Source organism: Staurois parvus, unplaced genomic scaffold, assembly GCF_062004578.1.
Source record: "Staurois parvus isolate SC_StPar_1 unplaced genomic scaffold, SC_StPar_1.0 ptg000657l, whole genome shotgun sequence".
NCBI classification, from domain to species: domain Eukaryota; kingdom Metazoa; phylum Chordata; class Amphibia; order Anura; family Ranidae; genus Staurois; species Staurois parvus.
The window spans coordinates 6,383,751-6,396,017 of NW_028318453.1; the positions used below are offsets into that span (position 1 = coordinate 6,383,751).

The following is a 12,267-nucleotide window of genomic DNA, read 5'->3' on the forward strand; positions in this document are numbered from 1 at the left end:
GCCCGGCGGACCTTTTAATCCGGCCCGCGGAGCTAGGCTCCTCTCACAGTCCGCCCTGAAGACCGGTGTAGCATGAAAATCTATGAGGATCTGTCCCCCTCGACGTATCTGCGCATGTGCCGGAGATCGCCGATCGGCTGCTAATGCCTGAAACTGGCACATGCGCAGATACGTCGAGGGGGACAGATCCTCATAGGAGACAGATTTTCATGCTACACCTGAACGGCGCGGGAAGACGGCGAGAGGAACGCGCGGAGCAAAGGTAAGTGAATTGACACAGGGGGGACTTGGGGACTTAATATGGGGAATGAATTAATATGGGGGATGAATTACTATATGGGGGATGAATTAATATGGGGAATGAATTACTATATGGGGGATGAATTACTATATGGGGGATGAATTACTATATGGGGGATGAATTACTATAGGGGGGATGAATTACTATGGGGGATGAATTACTATATGGGGGATGAATTACTATAGGGGATGAATTACTATGGGGGATGAATTACTATGGGGGATGAATTACTATATGGGGGATTAATTACTATGGGGGGTGAATTACTATATGGGGGATTAATTACTATGGGGGATGAATTACTATATGGGGGATGAATTACTATGGGGGATGAATTACTATGGGGGGTGAATTACTATGGGGGATGAATTACTATATGGGGGATGAATTACTATATGGGATGAATTACTATATGGGGGATGAATTACTATGGGGGGTGAATTACTATGGGGGATGAATTACTATATGGGGGAAGAATTACTATATGGGGGATGAATTACTATGGGGGATGAATTACTATGGGGGGTGAATTACTAGGGAGGTGAATTACTATATGGGGGATGAATTACTATATGGGGGATGAATTACTATATGGGTAATGAATTACTATATGGGGGATGAATTACTATATGGGGGATGAATTACTATGGGGGGTGAATTACTATGTGGGGGATGAATTACTATGGGGGATGAATTACTATGGGGGATGAATTACTATATGGGAGATGAATTACTATGGGGGGGATGAATTACTATGGGGGATAAATTACTATGGGGGTGAATTACTATGGGGGGATGAATTACTATATGGGGGATGAATTACTATATGGGGGATGAATTACTATATGGGGGATTAATTACTATGCTTACTATGGGGGAATATTACTATACTTACTATGGATGACACATACACATCATTCATCTACTCTTGGTCCGGCCCCCGGGTCCAATATATGAACCCATTGCGGCCCTCAAGTCAAAAAGTTTGCCCACCCCTGGTCTATGGGAATGTTTGACCATTCTTCTAGAAGCGCATTTGTGAGGTCAGGCACTGATGTCGGACGAGAAGGCCTGGCTTGCTGTCTCTGCTCTAATTCATCCCAAAGGTGTTCTATCGGGTTGAGGTAAGGACTCTGTGCAGGCCAGTCAAGTCCCTCCACCCCAAACTTGCTCATCCATGTCTTTATGGACCTTGCTTAGTGCATTGGTGCGCAGTCATGTTAAAACAGGAAGGGGCCATCCCCAAACTGTTCCCACAAAGTTGGGAGCATGAAATTGTCCAAAAGGCCTTGGTATGCTGACGCCTTAAGGGCTTGTTCCACTTGACTAAAAACTCTTCAAAAACGTTCCTATAGCATTAGTATGGGTGTTAGACAGGTGTTAATGAGCTTTAGTATGGGCGTTTTGCAAGCGTTACAAATGTTCCCAAAATGCCCTATGTGTGGTTTTGAGGCATTTTATAAGCCTTTTACAAAGGTTAAAACTGCACCACAAACGCCTATAATAAACTGTAATGGTATTAATGCGCCGCAACCAAACTGCAAATGCCCTGCAAACATCTGCCAGCGTGCTTCTGGACCGTCACCATAGACTTGAATGGGAGGCGTTGAAGGGCTTCAAACTTTTCCAGACTCGACATGAGGCTTCAATTTTGAAGCGACGCGAGGCTAATGCTTCATGTTTTGATAATGTGCTGTCCATAGTATCATTTGCATAGGTGTTTGAGGACTGTTAAAAACACCCTTCAAACACCTGCTTTTAATGCCAGTTGGAACTAGGCCTAAGAGTTACCTTCACTGGAACTAAGGAGCCAAGCGCAACCCCTGAAAAACAACCCCACACCATAATCCCCCCTCCACAAACCTTTATGCTTGGCACAATGCAATCAAACAAGTACCATTCTCCTTTGTAACCGAAACCCAAACACGTTCATTGGCTGGCCAGACAGAGAAGTGTGAATCATCACTCCAGAGAACATGTCTCCACTGCTCTAGAGTTCAGTGGTGGCATGCTTTACACCACTGCATCCGACGCTTTGCATTGCATTTGGTGATGTAAGGCTTGGATGAAGCTGCTCAGCCATGGAAACCCATTCCATGAAGCTCTCTACACACTGTTGTTGTGCTGATCTGAAGGCCACACAAAGTTTGGAGATCTTTAGCTATTGACTCTACAGACAGTTGGCGACTTCTGTGCACTCTGCCCTTCAGAATGTGCTGACCCTGCTCTGTCATTTTACGTGGCCTACCACTTCGTGGCTGAGTTGCTGTTGTTCCCAGTTGTTTACACTTTGTTATAATAACAGTTGACCATGGAATATTTAGTAGCAAGGAAATTTCATGGATGGACTTATTGCAGGTGGCAACCTATCACGGTACCTTGTTTGAATTGTATCAGTAGAGTGATCACTGTTACCTGTCATTACATTCACACCCACTTTCCAGTTCTAGTGATTTAGTGTGTGTTGCCCACGTAATGTCTGGAATATTGGCACAACAATGTCACTGGTACATCAATAGCTGTATGGATAGGGCATGGCTAATGTTCTAAAACAGTACCTGATTCTGAAATCCTTCCACTTGTCTGGATGTTCCATCAGCTTTAGATGTGTATTGTCAATCTGAGTTTTCATGTCTTTTAGTACCACTTTACTGCTTTCATAAACTCCTTTTATGGGGTCTCTCTCCTGCAGTTTTAAACACAGCTCTTCAATTAGTCTCAGCCTCTTCTCACACAGCTGGTAGCACCCTTTCTCACCAAAGAAAGCCTATAGCGAAACAGTAATAAAAACAAAGAAGAGAGGGAGGTCAGCAAAGTTGGATGAATGTATTAATTAAATATATCTATTGTTTATTAGCCCAAACGTAAAATTTATAGTCAACCTGTACTTTGCCCTAACTTAATTTAATACTTATAGTCAACCTGTAATTTGCCCATGCAGCCTACAGCACAAGATATCATAGCTAGCCTAGTACTGAGCTTGAATAATGCTATTACTACTCAACAGGGTTGATTTTCTAAAGGCAAATAGACTGCGCTTTGCAAGTGCAGTTGCTCCACAGCTTAGTAAATGAGGGGAACCTCTGCTGACTATCCAATCATGTGCCAGCAAAAATGCTGTTTTTTTTATTTTCCTTGCATGTGATTGGGTATTCTTTGTAAAGTGAAGCTTTACCTCATTTATTTAGCTCTGTAGAAACTGCACTTGCAAAGTACACAGTCCATTTGTCTTTAGCAACTCAACCCCACTGCCTAGTCAGTGAGCAAAGTCAAGTAAATATATATTTGTCATACCTTTTCTGGCTTTGGAGTTTAAGGCAGTCACCTGAACATGGGCTTAGAGCCAGTTGAATGTAAATTGTTTTAGCAATACTGCATCATGTTCAAACTGGAAATGTAATCTTTATATAATAGTGTAAATCAAAGTAGGGTATGAACAATTGGGGGACATACGACTGTGGGACTTTGGGGCCCATTTATACTAGATGTAAGTCCTCATCTAGAATATCAAAGATATAAAATGTGAACCCGCGAGCAGTTAAATAAGCAAAGATCCTACCTCGAAATGAAAGTGCTATAACAAAAAAATACAATCAGATAATGAAAAGCCCCCACACCTACACATACTCATACAAATGTGCTAAATATCAAAATTATACAATAACAGTGCAACGCTTTTCTCAAGCTCAAATAGTGACATAAATAATAATCCCAATGTGAACTGAATGGTGAAAAAATATTACAAACAATCTAATGAACTAATACAGTCCATCACTAATACATAGTCCTTTCAACTATAGAAAAAACTTTTGCCATTAGAAATCTTCTTTTTTCATATACAGTGCACCTCCATCACCAGTGACACCAGCTGTTCCCTCACCTGGAATTTGTAACCTTACAACTAAGTTTGGTCAAAAAATGGCTTGCGTCCTCTAGGTCAGGGGTCTCCAAACTTTTCAAACAAAGGGCTAATATGCTGTCCTTCAGACTCTAGGAGGGCCGGGTTGTTGCCAGTGGGGGTAAAAATGTCCTGGGCTCAGCATCAGTGAAAATAAACATGGCCTCAGGGTTGGTGGTCAGTAGGAAGAATAGTGCCCTATTGTTGGTATCAGTGGAAAGAATAGTGCCCCATAGTTGGTATCAGTGGGAGGAATAGTGCCCCTTCGTTTGTATCAGTGGGAGGAATAGTGACCCATTGTTGATATCAGTGGGAGGAATAGTGACCCATCATTTGTATCAGTGGGAGGAATAAAGCCCCATCATTTGTATCAGTGGAAGGAATAGTGCCCCATTGTTGGTATCAGTGGGAAGAATAGTGCCCCATTGTTGGTATCAGTGGGAGGAATAGTGCCCCATTGTTGGTATCAGTGGGAGGAATAGCGCCCCATTGTTGGTGTCAGAGGGAGGAATAGTGCCCCAAGGGCCGGTTAAAGGCTAGCAAAGGGCTGCATCTGGCCCTTGGGACACAGCTTGGAGACCCCTGCTCTAGGTGTACTGAGTGGAGGAGAAGGAGTCAGAAGAAGGAGCTGAATCAACAGTGAAGGAGAATCTTGGTAGAGGTCATACCATCACCATATGTCCACCTAGAGGACGCAAGCCATTTCTGACCAAACTTAGTTGTGAGGTCAAAAATTCCAGATGAGGGCACAGCTGGTGTCACTGGTGGTGGAGGTGCACTGTGTATGAAAAAAGAAGATTTCTGATGGCAAACGTTTTTTTTTATAGTTGGAAGGACTATGTATTAGTGATGGACTGTGTTAGTTCATTAGATTTGGGCACATTGTTTGTAGTATTTTTTCACCATTCAGTTCACATTGGGATTATTAGTTTTTTTATCTAGAATATGCTGTTTGATTTTGGCCACAAAAAAGATATTAGGGAACTGGAGAAAATGCAGAGAATGGCAACCAAACCTGAGAATGAGCGCACCTATGAGGAAAGATCAGAGGAACTGAATTTATTCTCTCTTAAGAAGAGGAGATTAAGAGGGGATATGATCAACATGTATAAATACATAAATGGTCCATGCAGTTGTTCACTGTAAGGTCATCACAGAGGACAAGGGGGCTCTGTTTACTTCTGGAGGAAAAGAGATTTAACACCAAAATAAGGAAAGGCTTCTTCACAGTAAGAGCTGTAAAAATATGGAATAGGCTCCCTCAAGAGATGGTTGTGGCCAGAACAGTAGATTGTTTTTTTTTGTTTTGTTTTTTAAAAGCCAGGATTCTTTCCTAGCTACAAAAAAATATAACTGGATACGAATAGTTATAGGATAGGTAAAGTTGATCCAGGGTATATACGATCGACTCTTGGGGGATTGGGAAGGTATTTCTTCCCCTGCTGGAGTAAATCGGGTCATGCTTTATTGGGGGTTTTTTTTGCCCTCCTCTGGATCATCTGTGGGTATAGGACTGTATATACACACACACACACACACACACACATATATATATATATATATAAATATAGCTATTCTCCCTTCTATTGGTTGAACTGGATGGACTTATGTCTTTTTTCAGTCAGACTAACTATGTAATTATATGGGCAGGGCAGGTAAGAAGCAGAAGGCCTTTCAGCATGATGTCCCAAACTGTGCTCCTAGTATGTAATATTCCAGCGGAGTCCAGCAGTAAGGACCTTCATAACTCTTTCCCTGTCAAACACTGAGACACTGCTCTCCCCAGTACCTCTTGACACCATACTGACTGGAAATGAATGTGGTATTCATGGCCTGACCCAAGTTATATATACACTGCTCAAAAAAATAAAGGAACACTTTTTATTCAGAGTATAGCATCAAGTCAATTAAACTCCTGGGATATTTATCTGGTCAGTTAAATAGCAGAGGGGGTTGGTAATCATTTTCAGCTGCTTTGTTGTTAATAAAATTAACAAACGGTGCATTAGATGGGAAACAATGAGATGACCCCCAAAACAGGAATGGTTTTACAGGTGGAGGCCACTGACCTTTTTTTCCCTACTCATCTTTTCTGACTGTTTTTCACTAGTTTTGCATTTGGCTAGGGTCAGTGTCACTACTGGTAGCATGAGGCAATACCTGGACCCTGCAGAGGTTGCAAAGGCAGTCCAACTTCTCCAGGATGGCACATCAATTTGTGCCACTGCCAGAAGGTTTCCTGTGTCTAGAAGCGCAGTCTCAAGAGCATGAAGGAGATTCCAGGAGACAGACAGTTACTCTAGGAGAGCTGAACAGGGCCGTAGAAGGTCCTTAACCCATCAGCAGGACCGGTATCTGCTCCTTTGTGCAAGGAGGAACAGGATGAGCACTGCCATAGCCCTACAAAATGACCTCCAGCAGGCCACTGGTGTGAATTTCTATTACCAAACAATCAGAAACAGACTTCATGAGGGTGGCCAATGTCTTGTAGTGGGCCCTGTGCTCACTACCCAGCACCATAGAGCTCGATTGGCATTTGCCATTGAACACCAGAATTGGCAGGTACGCCAGTGGCTCCCTGTGCTTTTCACAGATAAGAGCAGGTTCATTCTGACAGACAAGAAAGGGTCTGGAGAAGCTGTGGAGAATGTTAAGCCAACGTCAGCATGATCGTTTTGGTGGTGAGTCAGTGATGGTATGGGGAGGCATAGCCATGTAGGGATGCACAGACCTGTACAGGCTAGACAATGGCACCCTGACTGCCATTAGGTATCAGGATTAAATCCTTGGACCTATTGTCAGACCCTATGCTGGTGCAGTGGGTCCTGGGTTCCTCCATATCAGTATCGATATCCAGCATGATATTTTTCCCCATTGAGATCTGATGTGTTTTTAAAGTGTTCCTTTAATTTTTTTGAGCAGTGGAACGTATGGAACGTAAGGGAGTCCAGGGTATCACAAAGGCTTTTCAATCTATCTATCTATCTACATTCATGCATCTAGAAACAGTGAATAAGAGTTTGTACTTGTTCAACTGTAGCTGACTTGTTCATGCATACAGGTCCTTTGGTGACTTTGTACACCCCTGCTTATGGCACTACATAATTATTCTATTCTGTTGATTAGTGTTATTATGCTGACATTTCCATGTTTAATTTCTGAGGTAGGCAGATGTTTAATGTGTTCCTACCCTGTGTTCTTTCAAAATCTTCTCACTGCCATCTATTGGAAGCATTTTGTTTTCCCGAGTCAATTCTGCTCTGCAGTCCTCCACTGAGGCTAGAATCCTATTTCTTTCCAGCTCAATTTTCAGATGTAATAAGTGGTAGGGAGCTTGACTTTGAAAATCCTATAAAGCAAAAAAAAGAACCATGAAATTAAGGTTTAGAAGAAAACATGACTTGAATTTCACATTCACTGGTCACAGTAACTGCTGTGATTGTAGATACACATTCACATTTCGGGACCAGCTCAGGACAAAATTGATATAAAGTATAATTTGTTTATTTTGTTGGGTTCAGCTCCAATGGCTTCCATTTAGGAGCATCTACACAAGATATCTAAACCACTTTAAATGGTCTCTCAGCAACAAGGAGCAGCAGTTAAAACAGCTCAAGAACACATAAAACGCAACTTAAATTTGCACTTCATTTCCAGGATTTTTTTTCTTAGATCACAGAAGCCTAATTTGTTTAAGGATATAATGTGAAATCCAAAACATAAACTAAAATACAAACCTTCCATTGTTTGTGTAATTTCCTGACAGTTTCTTGAAGTGGCTGCTGTTCTTGCTCTGGCAGGATATCTGTAAGTTCATCACAAGCTTTCAGGAAAGCATTAAGAACCTTCTGATCTAACTGGCCAAAAAAGTCCTGCATACAAAAAAAACGTTATAGAGTTTTCTGACAGGACAAATGTATTTCAATAAAGTGCATTATATCATTTTGTGTGCTGTAAATGTGCAACTTGCTAGTGTAGCGCAACTCAATTGTCTTTAGAGACACTAACCCTTTAAGCATGGCAAAATAAAAAACATATGCTGTACATCCCTGCAATATATGCACATTTCTCCATGTTTTATCCTTTAAAATACCTGCAAGTACAGAAAAATACCTGTTGATTGGCAAAAAATACACTCCTAAGTTGTGTTGTAGGCTAATAACACACAGCACTTTGTGGACTGTGGTGTCAGCCCCGCCAAGTTGTCTTTTTCCATCTCCCTATCCATAACCTTATCCTTAAGATAAAATAGAAAGTGTTGCATAGGACAGCTCTGAATTTATGACATGATCAACAAGTAGTTTTTGCACTTATTGAACAAATATATAAAGCACTGTAATTTTCACAATCATAGTTGTTCTGCTGTATATTGTGCTTCTTAATAAATTCTATTGGTAATTTGTGGTTAAATTGAAAGGTTCAAATATCCTAAACGTTGTACATTCCAATAAGCACCTGAATCCTGAAATTTATGTACCACTAGTTGTTATTTTATGAGATAAAGGGAAGGGGGGATTTACTAAAACTGGTGCACACAGAATCTAGAGCAGCTGTGCATAGGGAAGACCAATAGGCATAGGGACCAATTGAACAAGCTGAAGTTAGAAGATGATTGATTACTATGCACAGATGTACCAGATTCTGTGCGAATCAAGTGTAGTAAATCTCCCCCAAAGTGGGTTTTATTTTTGATGGCCCTTGACTACTGTAAATAGAATGGTGCAATTTGTGCACATATTGTCACTTGGGTAGTGAAGGGTTAAAAAAAGTTTGGCCCTCTGTTTGTGTCCCACTGGAAATTTAAATTTGCTTCCTGTTCCATAAACACATCAGGATGTTAGAGGATATTTCTGCAATGTGAGGAAAGTCCTCTCATGGACAGCTGTCACTAGAATGTCTCCCCACTTAAACACTTCCCCTCTTTTATGGTTCAGGTGACAACTGAAAGTTTTGGATTCCCCAGCTCTTTCTCCCCCAAAAATAATGGTCAAATAAATGGGCAAATAAAAGTGTGAATCTGCCCAGCATGGACACATCACATCAGTGTGGAGACATCACTCAAAACTGGAATGAGGCTCTTACCCTTCACCACTATATCCAAAACTAAAACTAAAAGTTTTTGCTTTAAAGTACCTTAATTTGACTTGCTAGCAGCCTCTTCCAGTCTACTGCACAGCAGAGTTCAGAGAGGGGCGATAGAGAAGCTGCACAAGAAGCCAATCAGTTGTGCCGGAGTGCATGCAGCATACTGGTAGAAGACTGATAGCAAAGTGACAGAAGATGACTTAATCAGCATGCTGTCTCTCCTTTTGCTGTTCAATCACAGGGTATAGCATAGCTGTGTAAATCTTATATATGCTTTTAGCTGTGTATTTAGCCGTTTGCCCGGAGTTCAACCTTTGCTGTAAAATGCTCCCATTTTGAGTTGTGTGGGGCAAGACATTCTGTTCCTCAAAATGGGAAATGCTATAGTCTTCAGCTTTTAGTGGTTTTTCTATAGGATACAAGGAGAGCTCACAGACCAGTTACAGAAGTAGCATAGCCAAAAATGTTCATCCTGTCATTACTTCCATGACACCATGGCTTCAAACAACAGTCAAGTTCTAGTGATGGTGGAACCGATCTTTAAATATCACATTTAAATAAAGTCTGTTATCTGTAGCTATTTCATTTTGGGTGGAAGTTAATAACAGAAAGCAGTATGTGAAGTTATACATGCTTCTACTGTCTGCTGTCTGCTAGAATAAAGGTCTGTCTTGAAAAGGGGGCCTTCATGTCCCTGGAATGTTGATTGACTGTAGCCATGCTCTGAACAAGAGAGGAGGATTTCACTTCCTGCTGTAAAGTGGGAACCCACTTAAAACTTAGAAAAACTAAAACAGATCCACCTTGTTTGCCCCTCTGCAACGTGAATAAACTTACCCATTTTAGAGTAAAATTAAACATTTTTTGTTTGAGCCCTCCCCAAAAGGACTTCTAGCTGAAGAAGCCATGACTTTGTTGCAAGGCAATGATCTAGTTATGGCTTTTCAATGCTACTCATTAATTAAAAATGTTTGAAGTGCTGCCAGCTTGAAGACATCAACAGAAGGCCCAATTGCCACTATATACATTATTTAGATTTATACAAAATATTAGGGAATTCTCTTTTTATTATAGTTTATTATGCTATACTAAGCCTCTATCTTGCTTTAGTTAGTACAGGGAACTATAGTTCCAGATGAAGAATTATCGGGAATATTTGCAATATGGAAACAAAGCACCACTACTATTTTGAGTCTAAATAATCATTTCAGGTTTATCAGCACACCCAGAAGCTTCTGTTTGGATTTTCAGGAGAAACCACCATAAGAGTTCTCATTTTCCCTAACTTTAGCAGCTGTCTGCAATTCCTAAAACCTGAATGGGGGGCCAGAGGAACCTCAAGTCAAAAGTCACAAAAATCATCAAATGGCAAAAGCTACTTACAGTGTGCTTCTTTAGCAATTCTTCTGGGTTTCCCTTCTCTTTCAAGTATGATTCTGCTGTTTTCAAGACCTTCTCAAGTTCCGCTCTAGACTCTTCAAACTTCTTCATTAGGCTGCTGTTGGACTCTACCATTTTTTTCCACTCCGATATTTTCTTTACCATGGTCTTAATTTAAAAAGAAAAATGGCACATGCATATCTTATATTTATGGCTTGTGCAAAGTAAAATATCAGTGGTAGAATATTTTTAACAGATTTATTTACTTATTAATGTGGGCAAGTTATGAAGAAATGTCAAGTTTTAATTTAGGATCCCCAAGTCCTAGAACTGTATTTAAAATACAATATGTGTGAGATTTTTTTTTTTTTTTTTCAATTCAAATCTGACCATGGACATCAAAGGATAGCTCTGATGTAATGTAAATGTCTGTCAAAATCATTTGGCCACACTTCAGGCATGGTGGGGACAGATTCAGTTCAAATGTTCCAGGCAATGTTGGAACCAGCTTATCTCAAGGTAAACAATGGCAACTGTACTAATTTGTCCAACTTTTTGAAAAAGTACATTCCCCAGGATTCTTCAACCAGAACTGTCTGTCATAGAATTGAGACAGAAAGTGAAAAGGTTGGTTGACTGTCATCTTGAATAAAAGGGCCTTCAGACACCTATCCAAATGTAGTAATATGAGTCATACATTTATGCATGTATTAATGAACTTTTAAAGTGTGATTAACAGCAATGTTGTACAACCTAAATTCATGTTTGTTTCATGTATTACTTAATTGATTAACTGATTGTAACTGATTGTAAACCTCAAACATGAACAAAGTATATCCCTCTATTGTTTGTACTTGTCTGAATTCAGAGCCAGTGTCATTTCTGCCTGCTGCTTCGTTTCCTCTACTAAAGGCATAAGTCACTTCTGAGGAGTTTTCCTGACACCATGAAAAAAATGGTGACAGGGGAGGGCACAGCCTGTGCTTTCCTTCTGTGTGCTGAGTGAAGGGAGGTGTGTCCCTTCTCTCGAATCAGCTTTCGGAGCTGTCCTCTCTGATGTAACTTTAGTTCCCTGCCCCCTGCTTTTCAAAGCTGAGAGATCCTGTGTAAATTCTGCACTTTGAATGGGTGTAGGGGAAAGATGACTGTAAGTAAAGAGGTACAACTTATGTATTTGTTTCATCTCTGTGTATCATCTGAGGCCAGTCACACCACTGCGTATATGTAAGGATTTACAACCACTTTAATGTATTATAGAAAGTGAGCCATTACATTGGACAGATTGTTTTAAAATGCACCAAAAAGGCATGGACATTTGAAAAGACCCTAAAGCGACATTGCTCGCAATTACTGACTATTCCCCATTTTTCATTTTTTTCTCTGTAGTGCAGGGACTACTGTTACTTCCTGCAACATGAGGCTTCTAAGCCAGAAATAGTAACATTAACTGTAATTTCCTCAAATATTCCATGTGCTTTGCCCTGGTTCCTGCTCAACAACTTCCCTGATGTAAATAGGACCTCATATGCAGTCACATTCATCTTTACACTGTCTTGCCTATCCCAGACTAGAGCTCCCTGCATCTTCTAAAATATTGCAATTA

The 12,267-nt window shown here is 40.7% G+C and overlaps 1 protein-coding gene across 5 annotated transcripts in view; it reads right to left on the reverse strand.

The window, feature by feature from the left end:
- Nucleotides 1-12,267, reverse strand: part of SYNE1 (spectrin repeat containing nuclear envelope protein 1) — a 662,466-nt gene that overhangs the window by 370,594 nt on the left and 279,605 nt on the right. For all 5 annotated transcript variants that reach the window (XM_089694288.1, XM_089694287.1, XM_089694289.1 and 2 more), the window contains exons 22-25: nt 10,668-10,832; nt 7,937-8,071; nt 7,390-7,548; nt 2,860-3,068 (exon numbers count right to left, since the gene is read on the reverse strand). In XM_089694288.1, the coding sequence (XP_089550414.1) occupies nt 2,860-3,068; nt 7,390-7,548; nt 7,937-8,071; nt 10,668-10,832 (668 nt within the window). The remainder of the gene's footprint in view (nt 1-2,859; nt 3,069-7,389; nt 7,549-7,936; nt 8,072-10,667; nt 10,833-12,267) is intronic.